The 27,317-nt window shown below is 36.0% G+C and overlaps 1 protein-coding gene across 1 annotated transcript; it reads right to left on the bottom strand.

The window, feature by feature from the left end:
• Window positions 1–371: 371 nt before the first annotated feature.
• PTBP3 (polypyrimidine tract binding protein 3) lies at window positions 372–25,890 on the bottom strand. The gene is made up of 13 exons (XM_068177169.1): window positions 25,842–25,890; window positions 23,083–23,246; window positions 22,063–22,209; window positions 18,951–19,115; window positions 15,386–15,496; window positions 13,061–13,229; window positions 10,010–10,087; window positions 9,221–9,351; window positions 6,590–6,623; window positions 5,872–5,964; window positions 5,114–5,330; window positions 4,013–4,090; window positions 372–3,317 (listed from the first exon to the last, which is right to left on the bottom strand). The coding sequence occupies exons 1-13, from the start codon at window positions 25,864–25,866 to the stop codon at window positions 3,185–3,187; spliced, it is 1,545 nt and encodes a 514-aa protein (XP_068033270.1). The 5' UTR covers window positions 25,867–25,890; the 3' UTR covers window positions 372–3,184.
• Between the last annotated feature and the right edge of the window lie 1,427 nt (window positions 25,891–27,317).

The following is a 27,317-nucleotide window of genomic DNA, read 5'->3' as shown; positions in this document are numbered from 1 at the left end:
AACTCAAACACTAAAAGGCTACAGAGGGTGGAAGTAACGACATGTAGCCTGGGAGGAAAAGAGGTTTTCTGAGCAGCCCAAGTCTATGAAACTCTGAAAGCTAAAGCTTTCCTTGGAAAGGAGAAATATAGCCTACATTTGTAAAAAGGGAAATGAGAAAGACCCAGGGAACTGTAAATCTGAAAGTCCCACCTTGGTTCTCAGTAAGATTATGAAGTAGATGGCTTCACTAAAGCCAAATCATGCCTGACAGATTTAATGGCCTTCTACAAAAGAGTTACAGCAATGGTGGATAAGAAAAGAGCAACTGATGTCTTCTACGAGGACTTGTGCTAAGGATGACACTGTCTCACAAAACTTCCTTGTCTCTAAACTGGAGACATGGATTTGATGAGTGGAACTCTAGCTGAAAATGGAATTGGCTGAATGGCCACATTCAAAGAGTTGTGGTCAACAGCTTGATGTCCAAGTGAAGACCAATAATGAACAGTGTTCTGCAAGGATAATCATTGGTACCAGAACTGTTAAACAGCCTTGTTGGTGACATGGACAGTGGAATCAACTGCACCCTCTGTAAGTTTGCTGACAACATCAAGCTGTGTGGTGCAGTCAGCACACCTGGAAAGAAAGGATGCCATCCAGAAGGATCTGGACAGACTGAGCAGTCTGAGTCTGTGAGAACCTCATGAAGATCAACCCACACCATTCTGTGATTCTGTAAAATCCAGAAGATAATATCCCTTAGGGGAATATTATTCCTAAGCCAGATGAACTTTCCAGTACATAGTACATCCTGCATATATATATAGATGTGTTGTACAGCACTTGATATAGCTACATCTGTGCATCTGTGCAGTCAGATTGGCTGCTATTGTTGAGGAACACATTCACTGAGGTAGCTCGGGGTGTAGCTGCAGTGCAGCTGCAGGTTGAGCTCAGGCTGGGGGACCCCAGGCAAAGAGGCCATGAAGAGCCGACCCTGGGCACAACAAGGGCCCAGGGACCTGTGCCAAGCCAGGGGACACTGAGACATGGCAGGAGCCGACGATCCCAGACCTTCCCATGCTTAGACTGGTGAGGGGATAAAAGCCCAGGGGATCCTTTGTTCTGGGTCCCTCCTCAGAGATACCAGCCTGAGCTGTTAGTTTGTTATGAAATTGTTTTAATGGTTGGGATGCCTGAGACTGCTATGGGAAACCTGAGGTCCACCCAGTAAGGAAACCTGTTCTGACTGTGGGAATGTGGGAGCTGTAGCTGGGAAGGGCCTCAGTCCCAGCTCAGGTGGTGCAAGAGTGACTGCCAGAGTGGCTCCCAGATGGTTGGGCAGGGAAGTTTCCTTAATACTACACCTGTAATCAATTTACATAGATCAAGGTAGTATCTGGCAAGCTACTATAAGGCTGATTTTGCAAAAATAATTCAGGGAGAAAATTTAAGAAAGCTCACTACAGAATACTCAGATCGTGGTAGAAAGTTACTCTTTCTTCTAGAAAGATAAAGCCATACAATTCAGATGAACAAAACCAATTATGAGTGGCAAAACATTACAGCAGAAACAAATTCTACAATAGTTAGAAGTAAATAAATGCCATACTTGAAAGAAATGGATCTTTAAAATGCAGTAAGTAAAATTCAATTAATTTTCAATTAATTTATGTGAAAGAAAACATTAGGGGACAAAAAGCTCTTAAAATGAAATTTAGCTTTTTAAAATATGATTAGAAGTTATTTGTATTTATCTGTATACTCATGGCAAAACCTAACTGCATCTCAGCTCATTCCCCAAAGAGGAATCAAGATTCAGTATCAAACATTTTTTCATACTTACAAAGGAAAGAATGATAGCATTCTAATAATTTAATACTGTAAAGTATTAAAAATAAAGAAATGCAGAAACCCAAAAGAATATTCTGATACAGCCAGTGCCTCTCAAAAAGTCAGATGAAGACCAGAAAATTAACTGGATTTGCTGTTTGGCCCTCCTATATAGGTTTGTTTGGTTTTTTTGTATATTTTTTCTGGGTGTGAATTTTTTCATCAGTGAAGAACTACCATCAGAGAAGTGCAACTAGGTAAATTTAAAGAATCTCTATGTAATTTCACAATAAATGAAACCTCATTCCCATCTACATCCAATCACCATAAGAAAGCACAAGAAACTAGAATTCAAAATATTAATTAATGAAAAAATATATATCTTGAATTATTATGAAAAACATTTACAAAAAAAACCAAAAGGAGAATATTCAAAAAGCCCTCAATATTTTTGCAGATACTTCAGGTAACACTCTAATCTATTCATACACATATAGTAAGGCACAAAATAAGAAATTAGGTAAATGCACAGTAATTTAAGTATTAGACTGTAGAGTGGTAAAAAACCTTGAGGTTTAATTTTTCTGCCCTGAAAGATGACCTTAGCAAAAATAACTTTTTAAAAACTTGAGAAACCATCACAGACCTGAATATTTTCCATTAGATTGCAAACATTTAATTATTCAGAGAAATGTAAAAGATTATTTTAAATCAAGGCCATTTTCTTGTTCTATTTTCTGCAAGGTACTGTTACACATCCCTTCATAGCAGAAATAGGACATCAAATTTCCAACCCACAGTCAAGCCAAATACTTTTATTTCACAGAGAGAAGGCACTGCCTCTTCTCTAATAATTTAATCTATAAGAACAGCACAGACTTTTTTTAAAAACAAGTTATTTGTAAAGATTCACCAAAGTATGAACACACACCCTGGTAACATAAATACTATTTAGAGGATACTCACAGTTACTGTCTGCTTTTCTTTAAGAAAACCAAGCACTTTTTCACATTCAAATTAGTGTTTAATCTGCACAGAGTAGATTTACCTTTTCATTAAACATACTCGTTTGGTACATTGTAGAAGCACTCTAAATTGTTTTATAAGGTTGATTTCAAACAAAAGCTGAAAGGATGGTCTCAAAATATAATTTTAAGTAGGAAATTTGATGATAAATATTGTTGCTAGAATGATTTCACAGAAGAATCTTTCTATGGATGACATAATTGCAGCCAGAATCAGAAAAAATCATCACTTAATTCTTTGTGTATGAATGAGGTTTTTCTTTCAAGAGACAGAGTTGGTCAGAGCTGTCTCAGTCTCTATTTCAAGATTTTACTAAAACATTATGCAGCCATAAAGGGAAAATTCAGATTGAAGATTTTGAGAAGGAAACTCTGAGATGTTGGTTTTCTCCAAAGTCATGATTGTGAAGCTCAATGAGAGCGTGAACTGCTTCTTCCACTGAGCCGAGCTGGATAAGAGCCATTTTGCAATCTTTCCTGAAGAACAATAAAAACACTTATTAATCCTAACCAAATTTTCACTAGCCAACACAGAAAAGTGGCATAAGTGGGTTTTTTTTCTCAGCTACATCACACACACTTGTACAGCAAGTACAAGTGTTTATGCATTTGCATTTGCAAAAAGGCAAAGATAAAAAAACTACATAAATGTCGTGAATCTATGGCTTAAAGTCATGTCATTCTTTCATTACACTGGACTTCAAAAAGCTAGGTCAAAATAAGGATTGAAGACCTCTAAGAAATACTTGCATTGTCCATATAGATGGGATTATTGTAGCAGGTATGATTGTACTAAAGTAATACTGCCAACTAACTTTAATTAATGTAGATACACTGCCATCACTGTCATTTTTTATATGGCATTTTACATTCACAAGGCTTGTATTTTTTCAAGAAGTGAGCATTTACTTTCCTTAAACTTGTTTTACTTTGAATACACATGGAATTTGTCAAAACACTACATATTTTCAATTTAGTTATGCTAAGCCAGCATTCCATTTAAAATTTTAAGACAAAGTATCATAAAAATCGTGATGGGGGTACCACTTCACCTATAGCTATATATACACAGAATTTTGCCTGTAGTTGTGAACACACAGGAAGTCACAAAAAAAGCAATTAGCTATTTTCTAGGATGAAAGCTTGCTTAGCAATTTTACAAGAGAACTTACTGGAAAAATTTGAAGCCTTTCACAGTAGATCCTTTACTTGTAAAAAGGTTCTTCAAATCATCAACAGTAACAGAAGGCCTAATTGAAAACAATAAAAACAAACAAACAAACCAAAACCAAACTTCCCTTAACTTGTAGAAAAGCACAGAGTTCTGTAATAATATCAAGATCTCAATTTTGGCTTCTAAACTAGTTTTTGCTGTTTAAATTTATCTCCATCAACTCAAACACTTCAGCCCAAAACACCTGCATTTACTCTACATTTTAGTATTACATTTTGCCACAAAAATATTTTAGACACTCTACTGTTTTGCATCCAACCCTGTTTCTTTGTCAGTAAAATTCAGATTGCATAAAAATCTCCTAAAATCTTAAGGAATACATTTCATCTTGTGCAAGTGCACGTCACATATTTTCCATTTTGAAAGATTTTCATTCTAGTCAAAAAGCTGTTTTCAAAGTGTCTTTTAATTTACTCTCTTACTGTGGCAAAATTCCATAGTATCCTTTTTTCCTCCCTGCACAGCCACCAAATGAGAGAAGCCCGTAAAATTTACGTTTGGCTGTTATTCCACACATTACTGATAATATTCTAGATATAAAAAGATTATTTCACTCTTAAAGAGCACACTAAATACTTTTTACTTACTCACAACTTGCCCTTCATGTAAGAGACCTGAATTCTGTAGAAACTGTTCTTTAAAAAGTGTTAGAATTATTAAATACCGTATCTATATCAAATAACAATGTCAATGATTAATCTGTTGTCATGTGCATTGCCTCAAAAAACACAACTTTAACCTTTGTGAAAATTTGTGACACATGATTTAATATGTCAAAAACAAAAAAGCATGCTCTCAAGAAAATATAAATTAATCAAAACTCAAAGATGATAACTCCTTCATTTATCCTCTTTGCTAATGATAATAAAGGGACATTTAAAGGATTCACTTATTGTTAATTACATGAATTACAGAATGATCCACAGCAGAATTAATTGTAAAAGGCCAAGGAAAGAAACCCAAAACTTACGTTAGACTTTTTAACTTGACATCATCTAAAAAACATCTTTCCAAGAAGATGACACATGCAGATACTCACGGGATGTTGGACAGATGCAAGGTTGCAGATGGAGGAAAGATATTTTGGAAATTCTTAGAGCAGGGATTCTTAAAGCGATGTAAAGGGCTATTGCTATAGTCCTTTGTCAGACCTTTGTCCTCTTGTCCCTCACGAGGAAGTTGAATTGTCTGATATTTTGAAAGAGTAGCACGCATGACCCTTCCATAAAGCCTCTGTCCATTCAAGTAGTTGATAGCTAACCAGTGGAAATGTAATTTGAACACTTAATGAATTAAGGAATTAATGGAGGGGAAGAAAAGACTTTGAATACTAATACTGTTTTCTACATAGTGTCAGATTTCACATTCTAAATTTAAACTGCAACTTCCACATCTACCAGGTGGGCGATGTCACAACATTACATTTTAAAAAGGTATAGGATGTAATATAATCTCCAGTTCAAATGCCAAAAAAAATGCAAAACAGCATTTCCATACAGATCAGTTAATCATTCTTAAATAGGTAGATGCAAGATAAATTACAGGAAAACAATATAATGTATTATTAAAATAAATGACAGGAGAGTGTTATGTTTTAATTCTATTATTTACTAGATTGAGATTCATAGGACTATTTTTTTAAACCACTAAGAGTATTATCAAAGTTTGCATGTAGTAATGCAGCATAATGATGAATTTTATTTGTTTATGCTTGTCACTGACAGATGAAAAACTCCTCCTTTATATTAAACTCATGTTAGCTTGAAGCATAACTGTGTCTTAAAAATCAATAAATACCTAATTGAGCTTGGGATGCATCTGCCATCTGAACCAAAGCAATTCCTCTTTTCTTAAACATGATTTTCACACGATGCACATCACCATACACACCTGTGGAAATCCAGAAAGTAAATTTTTTCAGAGCACTACTATGAAAAGCACAAGGCCAAGTCTGATTCTTTTGACTAACATTAGTGTTACAAAGAATAATACCTCATTAAACAGGTTGATTAAAATACTAGTATAAGGAGAGTTTTAAAGTTTATTATATTCTGGGGCTCATAAGTGGAGGAAAATTCCCCAGATCCCAGTCATACTATTGCATGCTTATGTTCAGTTTTTAAATAGTGCAATAGTTGTCCAAGTCTTCTTAACCGAGGCATATTAAAATATTACTCTACCCAACACTGTCCCCTGCAACTAATGTATGAGCCAATTCTGTACAGCATTTCCTCTCATGCAACATCTGTTTTTTCATCTTATTTTGCTTTCCCATTTTTTGTAGTAAACAAATTGGACCACACACCAAAATTCTTCTGACACTGTTCTGCCATTTTGGCATCTGTGGCTTTTAAATAATGACTCAACTTACTGCCATTTTAAAATCAGTGCATTCTCTCAGTGCATTTCCTGGACATGCACAGAGCAATGGAGTTTGAATTAACCAGCATGGGTCAGATAAATAAAAATAACCACTAGCCCTATGGTTTGTCAAGGTATATTTGACATATCTTACCAAATAGGATGAAAAGTCCATAAGGTGTGATGGCCTGTTTAAATGATAAAATGAGTACATTATTTCTAAAGCCATGCAAATGAAGACATCTATTCTATAAATGCATGGTAAACAAAAAGAATGGAAGAGATGCTGCATACTAATTCATAAACCTGTCTCTCCAAAAGCTATTCCCTGCAATAATCAGTGTATGGCACTCTTGTTAATACACATTTGCTATGCACATGTAAAATATGTATTCAAGCAAACTCTTCAGCTCATGTATTTTCGTCACTCAAGACTCATTCTGTCATGCTGCAGAAGCTATTAATTTTTAAGTAGCTTCATTATTTGACCTTATCCTTTTTAAGCTACCTGCTCATTCCATGAAAAGAATGAAAAACATTTGTTAAATTAAAAATAAAGCATTAAAGAACGCCTTTGTATATTGTAAACAATGGACAATACCAACAAAACTAAAACCAGTTGCTTCAAAATGCGTTTGCTTTATCTTCAATTTTTTCCCCATCCCTCTACATGGCCATGACATTCTAAAGGGAGACACAGAGAATTTAACTGGTTATGTATGAAGCATATAGAAAGTAGTATTTAAATTGTATTTAATTAGAAGCTGTGAATGGAAAGGTAAACATTGAAAGAAATTTCTCTTCAGTGATTCTCAATACAAATCTTGTATGCCAAGTACCAAAGAAGATAATGTACAATCTAATGCAGCCAAAATTTTTTCAGCTGAGGCAAAGGTTTTGCCAGTAATGAATTCTAAAAATATCTGCATATTGGAAGCACTACCCACACTCTCTAGCCCTATTCCTTCTCAACTCAACTTCTCAAATGTGTACCAAACATACCTAAATTATTCAAAAATTGAAGATATTGCAGCCTAAGTGTAAGGCCATACACATTTATCATCAGCATTTAGTGGCAGAGAACAATTACTATCAATGTAAAATCTAAATTCATCAAGAGTTTATTCTTCTGGCCGAAATATTTAAATTCAGGATGGAGACTTCTGTTTTTAAAAAGATTTTTTTTATTCAAATGAGACTGAAATATTTCTACTTAGAAAAAATGGGACAAAGGAGAATGAAAGACAAAACCAGATAATTTAAAAGTCATGAAGTCATGAAGGAATGTTAAAATGCACACTGAAACCCTGTAACAGGAGAGAAATATGAACTGAAATAAGGTCAACCAGATTTTCTATACAGAGAAAAAGGAGTGACAGGGGTCAGACAACCAATACTGAAGAACAAGCGCTACAGAACTGCCAAGAAATGTATTTCCAACAATTAATGCTGTAGTACATTCTTATTTTTATCCTTTTAAGAAGTTGAGCATTACTTAATACATGGATATTGTATCATGCATTACAGCACTAAGTTCTACGAGTTCTTAGCTATGATTCGTACTATGTAAAGCATCAATGTCCTAAAAAAGAGCTCTGACCTATGCTTCACATATGCTTATTTTTAAGAGGCACTCTCCTTTCAGATTCAGAAAATAATCTTAAATAGTCACCTGCAGAAAGCACATCTGCAGCCATCATCAAAAACTCTGATATATTGTAAAATCAAAGAAAAAGTACCTTGTCTCACAGCCCTATCTACAGCTGGGTTTTTGATGTTTATTGTGAATTTGGCTGTTAGTACAAAACCAGAAACAGAACAATTCCTTAAAGAAACTGGTGAACAGATTTTTAAACCTCAGAATATGAAGGTAACTTCAATGTTGCCAACAACTCCTAAAGTTTTACAGTTAAGTAAATGTATGGAGTGTATGCAACAAGAATTTTACATTGCTGCAATAGGACTACTTATCAATAGTCAAAAAGAATTGTGTTTTAATTCATGGCCCTGGTAAAGCTTGATTTAAATTTTTTAGGAAGATGTGTATTGCTTTTAATTAAGAACTGATCAGTGTTCGAATAACATGAGGAAGATTATAGACCAGCCTGCATCATTTCCACTACAAAAATAACTTTCCAAGTTGTCCTTGGTAATTTTACTGCCACCATATGAAAAAGCATCCATGTGGTACTATAAAAAGTGAACATGGGTACTTATTAACTTTTTAAAATAAATGTAGAGTGATGTCAATAACATAGCGTACCTGTGCTCTTTTTCTTCAATCCCAAAAAAGTAGCAAAACTAGGAAGATCCTACACATGTTTAGAAAGGTACTTGATTTGGCATGCTTCTATTTCCTTTTCAGTTTCCTCCTTTCCATTTGATTCCTTGTTTTTTAACCAATGTAAAGAAAAATCTTTTGCCTTCTTTACAGATAAAAAAGCACACTGAGGAGTCATACTAACAGAGATATCAGTAAATTATCATATGTATGTTGTTTACATCTTCAAACATTTCCTACAGTTGAACATAGACTTCTCTCTAATTACTAGCTACCCTGCTAACATAGGGTTCCTTAAGTAAATTGTGTTAGGAAGCTTTTAATTGATGACGGGAGTTTTTAAACCTCACCAATATTGCCAACTACCTAAAACAAGTATAGATCTGTCCTGTTTTTTATATTATCAGCATAGAGAATTTCTCTTACTCCTTCAGCTAATGTCAGTTTGCAAGGATTCTGGCAGTTGGTGCAAGGTGACACATCAGATCCTCCAATCAAACTTACTTCAGCATTGAGGTTGCTGACTAGTAAAACGGAGTTTCCTGGAATATCGGGAATAGTCATGTGTCCAGACGCTGCTGATGTGGTGACCGTGAGAGGACCAAGTGCTCCAGGAACAGGCAGAACAGAAGGACCTGAAAGGGTATAAATAGCATCACTTGACAATATCTCAAAGTGGATAAAAAGAATACACAAGCAGGTTATATTTGGTAAAAGCATCAATATCTAATTTTAAAATGCTTTTAACGTATTTAGTTATTACTAGTATCTGACCAATAAAGCAGGAAGCACCTCCCTTTCAGAAAAAAAGAAGAAATATTCAGCTATACAAATAGACCCAAACAAAAGGGGACATAAATTGCAGCCCAAGAAAGAAAAAAAATAATTCAGCACACAAGTTTATCCTGTGCTAGAAAGGGAAAGATCACAGTCTAAAAAACTATCTATTTCTCACTTGACAGCCAGAAAAGCAGAGTGTTCCCTCAATTTGCTTTGAATGTCATAGCAGTTTTATGATTCTGAGAAACAACAAATGCTTAATTTCTTCTCTTGCAGGTAATCTTTATCATGGCATTTAGGTGCTTTGCTTATTGAACAATAAATTGTATCAGGATATAGTTTTTATTACAGAAATTTATTTTATTGAGTATTTATATGAGAAAGAATTACAATTACTCAAAATAATACTGTGTTCTGATTGCTATATTTTAAAACAAATGGCTCTGAATAGATGTATTCAGATGGGCCACTAGCCATAACTACAAACACCACATTTTTAGAAAACAAACTTACCTGCTCCCTGAGGAAAGCCCAAAGCTGGGGCAAACCCAGAAGGCCCTGTATATGACGGAAATAGGGCATTTTGGGTGGCTAGAGAGAACAGACAGATTTTTTTAAAGCAGATTTTTAAAGTTTTAGAAAACAGAAGAGATTTCAGCAATCAGAATCAGATATCAGTGTTGCTATTTTGACTTTATATATGATTCCAGATGTTTATAAAACTTTTGGGTTAAAACTTTCATTGAAATCCAAGATTCTATGTTCTACAAAGACAATGTTCAGCCACTTTGAAAGGTAAATATTCCTGTCAGCCTCAACATTCCTCTCTAAAATGAGGAGTCAGGGCAAAATGTAAAATAGAGAAGTCTGAATAGGAAGGCACAGCAGAAACTAGTATCCATTAAATCCTGTGTTCAATGGTTTCTATTCACACAATGGACATGTATTCTAGAAATTTTCTGCATGCAAATACAGTCAAAGATGTTTTGCAATGATGAGATACAACTCCTGAATACTAAGATCAGTATAAGGTAAACAATATAAACTCCTACAACTAATCTCTGAATTTTACTAGCTGCTGAAATGCATAAAGCATATATATCCTGCTTTTTAAGGAGATGTAGTTTTTCAGTTTGTGTAACTTTATAAATAATCAGTGTTTTTTTTAGTTCCCCTGGAAATCACAAGCATTAACCAGATTTGGAATAGCAACATATGGAGAGTCCCAACATCAAAGATAGCTCAGTGATTTCCACATAAGTTTGTGGAGTCAAGTGCTACCCAGGGTAGCTCACAAAGCTGTGTTCTAAGCAGTTAGATACAAGCTTGAATTGTAGATTCATTCATATGTAAGGACATATCAGATTTTAATATTTTTAAATAGAGCATGTATAATTAGAAAACATTCTACAAGTAATACCTGGTAATATGTCTGTTTTACTACTCAGACCTCCACATGACTAAAATAGAGCTACTAACAAATGGTTATGAATGGGGAAAATACAGTACCAAAAGAAGTATCTACTATGAATTACAAAAAAAATGTAACAGACATTACAGACCAAGTATTCATGAATACTGAATCACGTTACACCTCCTCTTATCTGTGGCAAAAAATGTATCTTTCATACAAAAACCTGAACACATTTATCACACCAAAGCAAGTAAATAAATTTTTGAAATTATACGGACAAGTTCTGGTAATATAGTTATTAATCACTTTCTCACAATCCAAGAACGGCAACGGAAATATTAATGAAGAAATAGATTTTATTCTGCCAAATAAGACCTGCGTGTTGCACCCTGATACCAAAATCAGGAATGTAAAAATTGTCAAACTGAGCTAATGCAGGAAAATCTGGAATGCTTTGTTGCTTTTTTGTTTTAAATTAATTTGCTTCATGACTATCAGCCTAGCTTTCTAAGCAAGCCAATTCATGTATTTCTGCTCACTGGATGCAAGAACTATTTAAATGCAAAATATGCACAAAATCTGTTTGTTTATAGTGCACTATCTTTTCCACAAAAAGCAGAAGAAAATTAAAGAACAAAGAAGAAAAACAAGTTTCAAGAACAGTTTAGTTTTGCTATTAAGGTAACTTCAAGTCTACAGTAAGAAACAGATAAATTATTCTGAAAGTTACCAGCTTTGTCTTATAATTCTACATCAAAACTACATCCACTAGTAATAAGAAGTAATGAAGGTACTCACATGACTTAGAACATCTTTCCTTCATGTTCTGTAACTCAGCTTCTCAGAACATGCCAATGAAAATATGTGCATGTTGTAATCACTGACAGAAAGGCTAGGAAGCACTGTTCTCCCCATCTACAGCTGTTGTTTACTGTTTTTTTAAATATATGGGCAGCTGCTTCACTATGAATGTACTACAGACATCAGACTATTCCAGCACTTCTTACTCTTACAGTAAAAGAAAACAAAGCTCCTAGCAATGAGAAGCTTGGAAGAGTGAGGGGGAAAACAGGGAGAAGTGTTGATGTGTTATTCTCCAAAAGCATAGTTATTTCTGCCCTACAAGCAAGCGCAGAAATAAACTACTCTAATTGTACTTTTCCCTTCCACTGACATTTCATATAGTGCAAGCCTAATTAGTTAGAATATATTAGACTTGTAACAGCACATTTCTACAATGCTGTATGGCAAATTCCACCATCCTCCTCTGCCCCGCACTGTAATGTTTGTCCATTACATAAAGATACAAGGCTTGCGTTTAAGGGAAGCAGTAAAGACAAAAATCAAGAAAGTAGTGAGTGCAACTCACTTTCTTATTCTAATCTATGCTAACTTAACTATCCAAAAATCAAACTAAACCCAGTATTTGCCCTAGCTGCCACAGAAAAGTAAAGGAAAATAGGGAATTATTCTCCCACACTTCTTACTGTGATAATCAACTGGACAGCACTTAGATACCTATTCAACAGCTAAGACAGTTCTTAGCTGTGTATTATTGCTAATGGTTGTCATTGGAGAGAGAGAAAAATAGCTAAAATTGCTCAAATTGTGTTGTGAGCATTTCACTTCGAGCAGACACTGTCTCCTCTATGCCAAAATTACTTCTAAAATTTAAGAAAATTTCTTACATTTTATATTTTAAAAGATGAGTATAGACATATATAAGTAAGTACAGAATTTTGGGTTTTCTTAAAGTTTTGTTTCTTGCAGCATTCATCCTAAAATATCAACAAATAACAGCTAATACCCTTAAAACACTTATTTTCAAGTAGCCTTAGGCAGCCAGTGTCAATTTCTGATATGCAATATTTACTACATTACCTGTACCAATGATACAATTTCACAGCATTTTAGTAGTATTTTGTAGCTTTTTTACAACACTTTAAAATTTGTCCACTAGTATTCCTCATGTTATTGTTTCAGGTATTCATTTACCATGAGTTAGACTTCATGCTTTCCATACAAATTTTACTGGACATAGCAAACAAAAATGTACCCCTCTATGAACCTGGTATGATGTCAAAGCATAAATGTGACATAAAAATTATGATCTCAGTGTGTATTTAGCACTAGAAGTGAAGGTTTCTTACCAAAGGGTAAGGATGTCTCCACGGTTCGTTGGCCATCACCAAAAGGAAGGTCAATGCGAGTGAAATCTCTACTTTTGTCATTGTTGTACTTCACTGTTAGGTTAGTTAACTTGGAGAAATCAATACGCAGAGTGCAGCATCCAGTGTAGATACAATGGCCATCCAGAAACTGAAGAAAAATAATTACATTTTCAGAGATAAAATACATCATGGCAGCCATCACTATAAGTTTATATTATTATTGCAGCCTTTCAGTACTTGAAGGTGGCCTATAAGAAAGATCAGGACAGATCTTTTAGTCGGGCAGGTTGCTATAGGACAAGGGGTAATAGTTTTAAACTGGGAGGGATAATTTGGATTAGCTACATGGAAGAAGTTTTGTACAATGACTGTAATGAAACATTGGCACAGGTTGCCCTGAGAAGAGGCTGATGCCCACTGGACAGGGCTCTGAGCAACCTGATCTAGTTGAAGGTGATCCTGCTTACTCCAGGGGACTGGACTGGATGACCTTTAAAGATTGCTTCCAATCCAATCCACTCCACCATTATAAAGTTTTCACCTTGCAATTGAATCCAAACAATAATTCACCTCCTGGTATTAAGCCCTCTTTCTAAACACCAAGTAGACAATTATGCTGCCATTATCCTTACCTAAACCTCTAGTGTAGTCCACAAGTTAGTATTATGTCACCTTTTGCCAACTGGACAAAACACAACTTTAAGCATGACTTGACTTCCAGTGTCTCTAATCTTACTTCTCTCCCACTCAGTAAAGACACAGTATCAGATGGTAATATGAATACTATTTTGGAAATTTTAACTCCATTAACTGACCCTTACATGAGGGACCCTAATGTAGGATCTGAAGCACAAGTCCCATGAGGAGTGTTGGAAGGAGCTGGGGCTGTCTGCCCTGAGGAAAAGGAGGCTCAGGAGAGACCCTACTGCTCTATACAATTGCCTGAAAGAAAGGTGTAGCAAGGTAGGAGTCAGTCTCTTCTCCCAAGAAACAAATGACATGACAAGGGGAAATGGGCTCAAGTTCTGCAAGTCGAGTTTAGAAATTTCTTCATCAAAAGGGTTATCAGGCATTGGAACAGACAAGTGTTAGAGTCACCATCCCTGGAGGTATTTAAAAGATGTGCAGATGTTGTGCTTCAGGACATGGAAGTATAGTATATTCACTTTAGGTACAGAAGTGAATTTGGGAGCATTAGGTTTATCATTGGACTCAATGACCTTAAGGGTCTTTTCCAATATAAGTCCCAGACCTACGCATGACTTCAAGTGAAACCACAGAGCAGACCGATCCTGTGCCCAAGAACACCCAGAAGCGGTGCATAGTTGTTGTAGGTGATGCCCTGCATCAGAGACAGAGACACCCACCTGCTGACCTGACCATTGGTCTAAAAAGGTCTCCAGTCTGCCTCTCTGGGACTTGAATCACAGGTGCCAGGAAAGGATTGCTAAAGCTTTTCTACACATCTGACTATTTATTACCTCCTGCTCCCTTTATATGAGAACTAATGATGACTTGGATGAAGGGGCAGAGGCCTCCTCAGCAACTTCACTGACAACAAAAGCTGGGAGGAGTGGCTGATACCCCAGAGGGCTGTGCAGCCCTTCAGAAGCACCTCAACAGCCTGGAGAGCTGGGCACAGAGGAACCTTCTGAAATTCAGCAAAGGTAAATGCAAATCACAGACTAAGGCCTGATCTGCTGCAAAGCAGCTCTACAAAGATTGTGCATCTTTGTGGACCACAAGATGCCTCTGAGCCAGCAATCTGTCCTTGTGGCCAAGAAGGCCAATGGCATCCTGGGGTTATGGCATTATGAAGAGCAGTGCCAGCAGGTAAAAGGAGGTGATCCTGCCCCTCTACTCAGCACTGGTGAGGCCACATTTGGACTGCTGTGTTCAGCTGTAGGCTCCTCAGCACAAAAGAGACATGGAGCTCTTGGAATGGGTTCAGTGTAGACTTACAAACATGATTAAGCAATTGGAGTATCTCTTTCACAAGTAAAAGCAGAGGGAGCTGGGCCTGTTCAGCCTCAAGAAGATTGAAAGGGAATATTATAAATTTTTTTTTTTTGACAGACTCATGCAGGTCCTGGAGTATATGCTATACATTTGTTTGCAGTTGATGACAGAGTGCTGTCCTCTTAACTAAAGAGAGATGTCAAAGTTATTCATGCACAGCAAGAGTGTTAGAATGGTGAGAAATCACAAAGTTAACAGTCAAAATATTCCTAATGCTCCCCCTTTCCTTAGCAAGGAAAACCTCCCAACAAACAAACAAAATCAAGCTGAATACACTATACTTACCATTTTGGCATAATATGCATTCATTGCATCAGCATATTGGAGCAGAGATTGAAATTGATTGTTCTTATGGAACATGACAATCTTCAAGACAAAGCCAAATTTAGAGAAAATCTGTTAGGGAAAAAACATGGGCTTTAAGAAGCAGTGAGTAATTCATGCATACTAAAAACTAGCATTTAATATTCCAAATAAATTTTTGAAAAATATTTCTGTTTTGAGAGCTGAACAAAAATTGTGTGAACACAGAATTTTGTTTCAGGTAAAAAATATAATTAAAGAAAGGCTGCAAAAGATGGGAAAGAAGGATAAAATTTCCTTAAAAAAATCAGCAATGTCTAATCAACTAAACAGGGAAGGACAGTCCGAACAGGCATTTGTCAAATGTCTGCAGACAAATTGTGGATAACGCAAATCAGAGTTGAGGTTTGAGAAATGGACTTCAAGTCATAGAATCACAGAACACATTGAGCTGGAAGGGATCCACAAGGATCATCAATTGACTCCAGTTCCCAACTCTGCACAGGACACCCTAAGAGTCACACCATGTGCCTGAGAGCATTATCCAAAGGCTTCTGGAACTGTGTCAGTCTTGGTGCTGTGATCACTTCCCTGAAGAGCCTGTTCCAGAGCCCAACACCGTCTGGGTGAAAAACCTTTTCCAATCCAACTTAAACATTCCCCAACTCGGTTTCATTCCATTTCCTCAAGTCCTGTCACTGGTCACAAGACTGAAGAGATCAGTACCTGCATCTCCCACTTCCCCTCTGAAGAAGCTGTAACTGCACGGAGGTCTCCACTCAGTCTCCTCCAGGCTGAACAGACCAAGTGCCCTCAGCCACTCCCCATAAGGATTCCCCTCCAGACCTTGTACACTGCTGATATTCAAGTTGCAACCAACCAGGATGTGCAGGTCCCTCTCAACAGAGCTGCTCTCCGGCCTCTTGTTTTCTACCTTATACACATTCCCCTTCCCTGTTCCAAAAAAGCTGTCAACAAGCCCCACTACCTCCTACACTAGAACCCCTTTTCCCCTCTAAGAAAGGTACATCACATCAGATGTCGGTGGAACAGGTGTTGAATAGATTATACCACGGTCAAAAACCCCAAAATTTATTCAAGTACACAAGAGAGCCACGTGTTGACCTGATGGATCTATTTCTATCAATATTATTCCTTGTTACTGGAAGTCGGCTGAGATGGGAACTGCAAACTGCATGTCAAGGTATCCACCTTTATGTTCTCTACATTGGACAAATTCTGCAAATCTGTTGAATAAAATACAACTTATAAAATTGATGTGCTTATTAAGACCCACTGCTTAAACAGAAAACAACAAGGAAAGAAGCAAGACAAAGACCTAGATTTGAACCTACCCCTATACTTTATACTTAAATGGTATTTGATTTATTGCAAACATAAGCATTGCAGAAATACTTTTAAAGGCTCAGTTTACATATATATACATTCAAAATGAGAGTGTGCATTACATGAAGGTGTTTAAACAAAAGCAATGCCACAAAGAGCGAGGACAAAAGTAAAGCTAGAACGTATCATGCAGTGCAGGAAAAAATGTTCAGTCAAGGAGGAAAGGCGAATTTGAGAAATACTATTAGTTTCCAAAGAAACTGTTAGAATCAATGCAAAGTCAGGAAAGCAGAAACCCCTGTGAAATATTAAACCTGCAATGAAAAGAAAGGTCTTAGATGAGTATAAGCATCTCTTGCCAGCCTCTTAGGCCTAGAATCAGTGATACAAGACTAATGTACCAACCATTTGTACACAGTTTCTCCATCTCTCAGAAACAAGATTTTAATCCTGAAGTCATCATTTAGTTGTAGAAAACAGAACAAAAACCTTTTCACGGCAATTTAAAATTAGTCTTTGAGTTCCTGTTCATAAAACACTTCCTCTTAAGAAATGCCTAAATACAGCTTCTCAACATATACTTTTCCATGTTTATCCAGAAAACTTAATAGACCTTTTTAAGGTAAAGAAATTTAATGCACTCCTTTCTGCTACATTTTAAACCTAAACACACTGTATATATCAACTTTGTTACTGCAAAGATAACACTGAATTTTCAGCTTCTTATGATAAATATTTTAAGGTGAATTGTGGTTAAAAAAAAAGTTAATTTTCTGACAGGCAAAACAACTTAAAAAATACAATCCAAGTATGGGATGACAACTTGCCTACTAGTGTTCCATAAGATGCTATACTTGTCAGTGAAAATACTCATGTTCATTAACCTTACCACACAAAGTAAAAGTTAGATTGTAGCTACTGGGCACAAAGTGCAATTTTAATTAGAGGAGATTGTCCCCTATTAAGAACTCCAAATAAGATCCCTTTTCAAATACTGCTAAATTTTCAAGACATATTGGAAAAGAAGTTGAGTGAGAGGAATTCAAATACTGAAAATATAGTTGTGCTGCACTGAAGTAGACTAAAATCAAATGAAAGTAAATTAATATGAATTTCCTCTTTGCTTTTGCATTCGTAGAACTGGTACAGCTCCCATAATCACAGGAGCTTGTTCTGAGGTTATTCTGAATGCAATAATAATCCTAAGCAGCTGATGTAGTATTTTTACAGGTTCAGTAATGAGTGAGCAACATGCAAAGACACATACAAAGGTTTAGATCCAAGTGGCAACTAATATGTACACTAGTTAATCAATAACATGGTAAGGAGATACAGAGAAACAGAAAATTTTAAGAGGCAAGAGGAAAAACATAGTGTTGCTAAAAACAACTATTTTTTGAGACCTTAGCAGAGCAGGAAAAGAATCTTCCTGCAGGGAAGGACTGTAGGCTCCTACAAAATCATCCCAGTTATTCTAAATTGTAGTGTTTAAGAAATTCATATGTGGGGCATGGTTTTTACTGCATAAATTACTACTAATTACAAAAGTTTCAAGTATAAAATACTTCGCAATATTTGCAAAGTATCAACAAATATTTTGGACACAAAGAATTGGTCTTAAAGTTATTATTTTTAAACTTAGAGCATTCAACAGCATAGCTCAAACACCTAGCAGAAGTTATAGTATTGTCTTTCAAAACTACAGCCTACCATTATTCTAAGCTTTCAGAGGTAGAGAAATGTCATTCTAAAGATGGACAATCAAAAACATTTAATTTGAACAAGCAATTTGCATATTACATCACTTGCACTGAGGTATAAAAATGAACATAAAACCCTAAATATAAAGCAAACTACAAAGGTTACTCAGCATAAAGAGTGCTAAAATATGGATTCACAAGTTGATAACATTCAGTATTTCACTAAGCAGAAAGCAGAATTAAGAGTTCAAGTTCTTGCTACTTCCACAACAAGGAACTAAATGAGACAACATGAAAATCTGAGTACTGAAGCCCTGTTTACTTGAATATCATTTACATACAACTATTTCAAACCTATATTCCTGAATTCAGGAAATAATTTAAAGAGACAGTCCTCAGTCAGAAGATTCAGGAACCACAGGTATTAAAAGAAATAAATTTATTTATTTACAGTAGCAACACTGGAACAGATTGTGACTTTTTAAAGCAGTCCTTATTACCTGATACAGTAGGTCTAAAGTGACAGGGTAAAAAGCATTTTCAACAACGATTCGAAGAACAGAACCATGACTTGGAAGGACCCCACCTTCAGCAGCAGGAGCACTTGTAATACCCAGGTTTCCATGCTGCACAGCATTCACACATTGCAGTGCAGGTTGGGGTCTCTGAAATTAAGTCATAGCAGAGAGTACAGTTATTTTACATACAAATTATTAATACTGAAATAAAGTTCTCCTAAATAAAAAGGACATAAAAATAACTTCATAAAAACATAATTCCTTCATATTATTGATTCAAATCCCACATTAATAAATAAATCGTAACTCTTACTTTCCATGCTCCTCCCTCACAACTAGTCAGTGTAATTCACAGAACTACAACTTTTTTTTGTTAAACTGCTACTACTCTGTAACTATTTTTCTTTTATTCAGTAAGATATTGTCATTCTAGACATTTTTCCGGCAATACTATAGATGATAATATTGTAATATTGTGATAGACAAACAACCAGTCAGCATACCAAAAACTATCTGCTGTGCTTTACTAGGATTTAACTCTCATCAGGAACTAAGATTTGGTTGGGATAAGCTTAAACCTGCACACCCTACTCTTCTTTTAGAGAAAAGCCATCAAACACAAAAAATAAGTTCAAATCTCACTCCTTAAACTAGACTTCTGTGATTACACAAGTCTCTTCATTTGTTTTTCATGGGTTTTCCCCAAACAGGTCTTCATACCTCTTGTGAGTAGCAGGATTAGGGAGAGATGTTCCATTCCAGATGCAGTATTGTGACTTAAAGTCATGTCTCAGCTACACTATTTCTTTGGAAGACAGATTAAATGGGGCACATGGTACATGTTACCTAGTTTCAGAAAAATATAACCCTGCAAAATAATCTGTACTTCAGGGTTCAGCCTAGGGACTAGGACAGTAACAGTATTCAGCTGCCCTACTAGGGTCTCTTTAAAATTTAGATAAAACTCAAATATAACTGCCAAACAGCTTATTTTTAAAAGTGGACAATGTTGTTACAGAAGAAAGCAAGTGCCCCATATCAAGTTGAAAATACTTAGAAAGAGACCCAAGGAATCTTATTTGCAAATATACATATAGTTTTCCAGAGGCTGTTATGCAAACCACATCCTTAAAACAAAAATCTTGTTATTTATTTGGTTTTGCAGATAACAAACCAATACAGCAATCTTAGATGAGGAAAGAGACAAATAATATTTACCAGACACACAAGCTTCCAAGACTTGTGTGACTTCTGTGCCAACAAAAATGAATGATTTATGCCCAAATCACTACTGTCAACATTCTTACAGAGAAAAGAAAATCATTATATACACATCACAGTATATAACTTATGCATCTGAATGGGAGGTCAATTGAAATTCATCCAAGAATCCAAAATCCACTATTAACCCTAGGGTACTCCACCAGTGACTGACCCCAGCTTTATGCCATTGGTCACAACCATTTTAGCCTTTCAAATCACCTCACAGTTCACTTAACTAGACTGCATTAATCACTTCATCTATTCAGATGTTATTGGAAACAAAACTGAAAGTCCTGCCAAAGTCAAGATAAACAATATCCTCTTGTGTCATCCACCAATCCAGTCATCTCACCATAGAAGGCCATCAATATCGGTCAGGTATAACACCCCTTTAAAAACCTATGCTTTTTTATGACTAGCCACTTTCTCCTCCTTAGAATGTTTGGAGACAGTTTCCAGAATGAGTTGCTTCATTCCTTACCCAGGGACCAAAGTCAGGCTGATCAAGCAGTGGTTCCCCAGATCCCTCTTTTCATCTTCTGTGTTGTCCTTCCTTAAGATAGGAGACAGAAGGACTTTCTCTTTTCTAGTCCTCAGTAACTTATTCCAACTGCCATGACATTTTCAAGATTGTACATTGGCATTGCAGTGACATCAATCTGCTCCCTCAGCATTCAAAAGTGTATCTCACTAGGGTCACAGACTTTTTATCAAATTAGTTTAAATGTTCTCTAATGTGATTCTTCTCTACTTCCTTCATCTAGACTTTTCCACTCTTCTCATAAGCTTGGTAATACCAAGGCAAGTCTTAACCACCACGCTTCCAAGAAGGCTCTCGGTAATTCAGCCTTTTCCATCTCCTTTGTCCCTGCCCCATTCAGCAGCAGGCCTACATATTTTTTTAGAAAAAAGAAATCTTATTTCTACTGCTGATACACCTCAAGGAAGCAAACTTGCTTCTTTTCACAACTCTCATCAGAGACAACTCCATGTGTCCTTTGACTTTCCTAACCATATCCCTGCATGTTTAGATAATGCTGTATAATCTTCCCGAGGCACCTGTTCATGATTCCAACTTTCCTATGCCTCTGTTTTATGTTTAAGCCCAATCAGGAGCTCCTTGTTCATACAAGCAGTCCGCCTGCCACCTTCACTTGATTTCATGGTCATTATGATGAACTACTTTTGAACTTGAGCTCCTTCACAATAATTTTACAGATTTTGAGAAGATCCTGTCTGTAAGAAGTTACTGAAATTCTATATATATCAGAATTTGTTTACTGATATAGTGAAGAGCAGCCTGTTTATTTACTAGTGTGGTAGTTTAACCCGCGTATGCAGCAAAGTGCCACACAACAGCTCAGTCGCTTTCCCTTAGCACAATGGGAGAGGGAATTGGAAGCATGGAAGTGAGAAAACTCATGGGTTCATTCACAAACAGTTGAACAGGCAAAGCAATAGCTGCATGTGGAAGTAAGGCAAAACAAGGTGTTTAAACAACGCCCCCAATGGCAGAGAGGTGTTTAAACATTTCCAAAAAAGTAGGAATTTCATTAAGAGTAACAATTACTTGGAAAGAAAAAAGTCACAATTCTGAACATCCCTCCTTCCTCATCCTTGCCCCAGCTTTCAGTGCTGAGCCCAAAATCATACAGTGTGGGACATTCCTTGGGTCAGCTGGAATCGACTGTCCTAGTTGAGACCCTTTCCATCTTCTTGTGTACTCACATGGCAATGTGAGAAGCAGGAAGCACCTTAATACTTTCTGTATTAACACATGCATTCAAAACTCATGCAATTATATCCTGTTAAATGGAAATATTGTACTTACAGCCTGATTAGGTTGATTGTTAGTCCTAAGTTCCTTGTAAATGGAAAACTGAATATAAACTGGCTGATTGTGGAGGTGAGTTGTACCAGCAGTGTAGTAGTTCACCATAGAAACAGCAGCATCTAGAGAAGCCATTTCCAAAAATGCCTGCAACCAACACATAGCTGATTTCAATGCTGTTTTTGTTAACAGGAGAGAAAAGAGCATAATTTTTTCCCAATTCCACTCTCACTAGAAAAAGATTATGTGGAAGTATAATGCTGATTTACTCAGTATTAGAATGCATTTGTGTATGCATTTTTATGGGGCTGTTTTATTCAATTTGTGGGTTTTCTTAGAAAGTTTTACATTGGAAGTACACTATGTCATTTAAGAAGAGATGGAATAAGTATAATATATGGGAAGCAAAACTGCTAAAAGTACTACACTGCTAATCAATTTGTTAAATTCCTGAAATCAAGCACTATTACTTAGGTAGCTGAAATGCATACTGATTGAAAAAGCTGGAACAGAACACTAAAACATCCATTAGCTTATGCATTGTATTAATCCAGCTCAGTGCTACAGACAATTTTTTGAATGAATGCTTACTATTTTTAGGATTTCTGTGTTTCTTCATGACACAAACTACTCTGCCACATCTAACAGGACTAAACATATGTAAAAAAATTACATGCATGTTAGTAACTTAAGCAGGCAGGCTCTTTGAAGACATATGTCATCAACAGTGACAATGTGGTTCTTTATCATCTTTATATTCTCACATAAAGTGGATATAAGGTTTAGCAATATCATTAACAAATTTCTAATTTATGATGTAATCCAAAAGCATATTAAAAACTCAACATAAATTTCAAAACATCCTTCCTTTCACATTTAAAAATATGAAAATCTTTCGCTATCAATGAAATATTTAGACATTGTTGCAATAATTTCACTCAAGGTCAAGATAAAAATTATCATAACATGAACCACATCTTCAGTCTTGCTCTTGTTATTGAAACATTGAAAACTACACACCTGACCTTTTCCTCTTAGCATCAAGAGATTGGTTACTTTGCCAAAAGGGAGACCTAATGAAACAACTTCTGCTCCGGTAACATCATCTGGAATTTGACGAATATGAAGGACACGTGAAGGGGAACATGGCAATCTTTTTCCTTTACTATTTTCGTTTTCATTACCTAAAATATTTTAGGGAGGGAGACAAACAAGTAAACAAGACAAATCCATTGCACCGTGTACATATCAAAACCTAAAGGAGAGAAACTGCTGCCTCAGCACTGACATTAACTTATGTACTTAGTTCTTTGAACCCTAAGAAAGGATATTTCATATCTAACAAAAGGACAGTGTAAGAAGATATCATCAGCTATTCCAAGCCTTAATAGTAAGGGGAGGGTGGGGTACGTCTGGCTTTGCTTTGGACTTGTTTATTTTCTGAAGATTTGGTTTTGATTTGCTGTTGTTTTGGTTTTTTTAATGGGAGGTCAGTAACTTCTCCCCAAATGCCTACATAAGATATTTACAAAATGTTAGTTGCACAAAAGAGGGGAAAGTCCCAGTTGGGAGGTAATACATTAATTTTCATTTTATCACCAACTTATCTTTCTGTGACTGAATGGCTAACTCAAGGTTTTGGGTTTGTTTTTACTTTATTAAAGAAAGCCTGCTGTTCCAAATTATTTTAAGTTTTAAAAAGTCTTTCAAAAAGGTAGACAGCATGAAATCCATATAAACTCTTACATCTTCCACTTTGACATACTGCCAGAAGTGAGGCTTTTTTGAACATATGCCTATGTATGCATATGTATGTAACATATGCCTTTGGATCCTGTAAGGGACCGATTTGGATTGGTAAGTGACCAATGACTACATTTCAAGAACATTACTCAGTATCCTTGAGAGCACTTTAAAGCAGAACACCATATCTGGAACAAGCACATTGTTCTAGAAGCAATTGCAAAGAAGGCAGGAGAGATAGCCTTATTAACTAATCTGTTGCAATTAGCCTTCCAAGGAGAAACATAAAAGATTGGGAAGAAATTTCTGTATGAGCTTTATAAGAAATTTCAGATTTTGCTGTAGGTTTTGCATACAGTCTTAAGGCTGAGAACTGGTTCACACAAGTCATTCTGCATAAGGATGTTTACAGAGGGTCTTTTTATTACTGGAAGCCTGTAAAATTTCAAGTTGGATGATCAAAGCCCCAGCCATACCACACTTAACAATTCTCCCACCTGAGAAAAGGAGAAGTGTTGTGCATTGATTTTTCCATCAAGAAATTTTAAACAGCTTCATGTGCTCTGTATGCATTCTGAAAAATGTGAACTTTTAGACAAACATAACCATATTAAACATAACATACTGGTACCAAGTCACAACAGGACATATTACCAGTAAACTCTAATTACCTATTTTATTACTTTTCAGTTCAAAATGGACAAGATGTCACTGACTTAATACTTGAATGCTTGACCAAAGAAAGCAGGAAATGAAGCCTAGTATGAATTTTGCCTTTAATTTTATATGAGAGAAGCAGTATCTTCTGGTGACAAAATGGAACTAAGTGGCAAACTATTGAAGTGCTTATTTTCTTGCGAAACTTAGCTAAGTTACTAAATCAGCAATAAAAGCTAGCACATCTCAAATATAAAACCTCATAGTTTTTTAACCATGTTTCTTTCTCCAGCTGTGGTTTGATATTAATTTTGATGCAGAGTGATAACCATCTGTATCTTCCAACATCTAAATTTCAAAATTGATTCAACATTTCTTTAAAGCATGCCAAAGGTGATCACCTTTCTGAATTGTACTCTCAATTGAGTGAAAGTAAAAAATGCTTTCAGACAGACTAAAAGAAGCCTTATGGACAAAGTGAAAATTGGTTCCTGATGTTCAAAGGGAAGTTCATTACAATCACAATTCATGACTGGTACGAATATATTCCCTGAGTAGCCTGAGGTAGAGAGGTACACATTTTAGATATGTGACTCACCAGACCAAAAAAACCTCCAAAACCCCAAACATAACAACAAAAAACAAGTCCTGCAGCTGGAGCAGCCGTATTAGGTAAAAACATGCATTTCAATAGAGATCATATTTAATTTTAGATTTATACGATTATTAGTAAGAATGCCTATTAATATATCCCAAAAACCTCTATATCATTTAGACATCTTGGATACCACCATGAAGGATCAGTCATTGCACTGTTAATTAATAATATATATTTCAGCTATTATATTGCTGAGCTATAAGCTAATGCTATTTAAAGCCAAGCAGAAACATTTGGACATCACATTGAATTGATCAGCAGAAGTATAAACAACCTGACATGTACAAGTCAAAGAAATCAAAAAGAAAAATCTTCAAGTTAGCTCCTCAGACTCCTCCTTCTTCCCCACCGAAAATATAGCAAGTCTTAGACACTTACCAAAAGGTGATCTGCTCTATCCTTTGCCCTGATATAAAATAAACTATTTGGAAACCACTACTGACAGGCAACTGTCTATGTCATAATTTAGTTAATTTATTTGACATAAAGTTACTTCATGCAACCATTGGTCATTAACACTCCAGGTACACCTGATCTTGGAAGTAATTATAACAAAAGTAGTAATAGTTTCTCTCACTTTCAACTTCCTTTCTGATCTAAAACTACAGGTAGACAAACAAATACACTTACTGTATCTTCCTCAACATACACACAAAACAAAGGGGGAAAAAACAACACAGAGAAAGAACAGTTGAAGAACTCTGATTTTTTTAACATATACCTGTAGTTGGAGTAGAATTGCTCATGGTAGAAGGTCTGTAATTGACACTAGAAGCAGCTTGTCAGGACCACACTACAGAAATAAAAGACAAGATTGCTAGTAAAAGCTGTTACAGAGAAAGCTCAGTATTAAAGTGCAACAACTCCCTTTTACTTATTCTTCCCAAGAACACCTGCTTCCTATACACAATACCCACATCTACCTGGAATTTATTTTTCAGGAAAAAAATGCCAACAACCTAACTTCTTCTCACATCTCAATAAATCAGCAAATTCAGTTGTGTTACACTTCATATTTAAATCTATCCCACTACAGTTCACTTTTTAAAATACCAAGAATAACAAATGCTTAAGAAAAGAAATGAGCTGGCTTTATGTCTGCAATACAACATTACTTCCATAAATGCACAGCCACACAGGTAAAGTCTGCATTTGCAACAGGACACAGGACACCTTAAGTAAAACTAATTTGTGACATATTCAAACACACCCATGTCACATTAAAAAAAAATGGTTTCAGTACGTTTTTTTTTTAAATACATATGACTTACCATCAAATTCTTAGAAAAAAGATCAAAGTATTTGCTTTAAGAATGTTAACATTTTGAGGCACTAACTACTGACAGAAAAGAGTTTGAGTACTACAGGTCTTTCAGTCTAAAATCAGCATCTAGCTCCAGTTATGCACATTTACTCATTAAGACTGTTGTTCTATCCCAGCCAAGCATCAGCTTCAAAATGCCAAAAAGAAACAAGGTACCACAACACCTCTGAAATGCAGTTACATGTCCTGAAACTTTCACAACTCTCTTCCATAAAAGCATTTTAATGAAAAATAGAGATCAATGGAATGATTCTACAAGATGGAATAAGTTAATCCAAACAGCTTCTAATCACTTGTACTTCACAATGGGAAGAGAACTTCCCATTTTCCTTGGTCCAATATTCCCACATGCGCATGAACTGTTTATCTTGCATTGAGTGCCCAAGAGTTTTCCTATGAGATTAATCAATTCTCCAGCCTACCAGCATTCTAAGATGAGCTAGATTAGTTGTTTAGCTGAAAGAGACGTTGAGAAGTGGCAGGATCCACTGCAAAGAAAGAGGTAAGGATAAGCCATCATGTTGGCTTGCATCGGCTGCAAAAACACTGCTCAGAGTATTGGCTTATATGGGATCTGTGCTAAAAGGAGCAATTAGGTTCTCCTTATCCTGTTAATCATGCTTCCCGCTGCTTCCCTAGTGTGGTAAAGTCATTCACAACAGAAGACTGTGACAAGGCTAGGGTGCTTAAAACCTTTTCAGCCAAATTTAGCAGCTGGTGAAGGAGCACAGGTGATAGTGTGGATGGAAGAAACCATGAATGTGCTCATTCCTCTCTAGCAACAGCAGAGACTTATTTTTAACCATGAAATTGCATCTTATCAGTATATTTAAATACAACATCTAATTGTGACAAACAGCAAAATCATTTTTA

This window comes from Anomalospiza imberbis, chromosome Z (genome assembly GCF_031753505.1).
Source record: "Anomalospiza imberbis isolate Cuckoo-Finch-1a 21T00152 chromosome Z, ASM3175350v1, whole genome shotgun sequence".
Lineage (NCBI taxonomy): Eukaryota > Metazoa > Chordata > Aves > Passeriformes > Viduidae > Anomalospiza > Anomalospiza imberbis.
The sequence above is the reverse complement of the archived record's forward strand: the minus strand, read 5'-3'. Positions and strand labels throughout refer to the sequence as shown.

Excerpts from the sequence above, each read along its gene's own strand:
- PTBP3 (XM_068177169.1), bottom strand. The coding sequence starts at position 25,866 with ATGAGCAATTCTACTCCAACTACAG. Across the intron at positions 13,230-15,385 it reads ATGCATATTATGCCAAAATG|TTTCTGGATGGCCATTGTAT; the intron begins GTAAGTATAGTG and ends ATTTTTCTTCAG. Across the intron at positions 4,091-5,113 it reads TTGCATCTGTCCAACATCCC|GCCTTCTGTTACTGTTGATG; the intron begins GTGAGTATCTGC and ends GTTTTCAATTAG.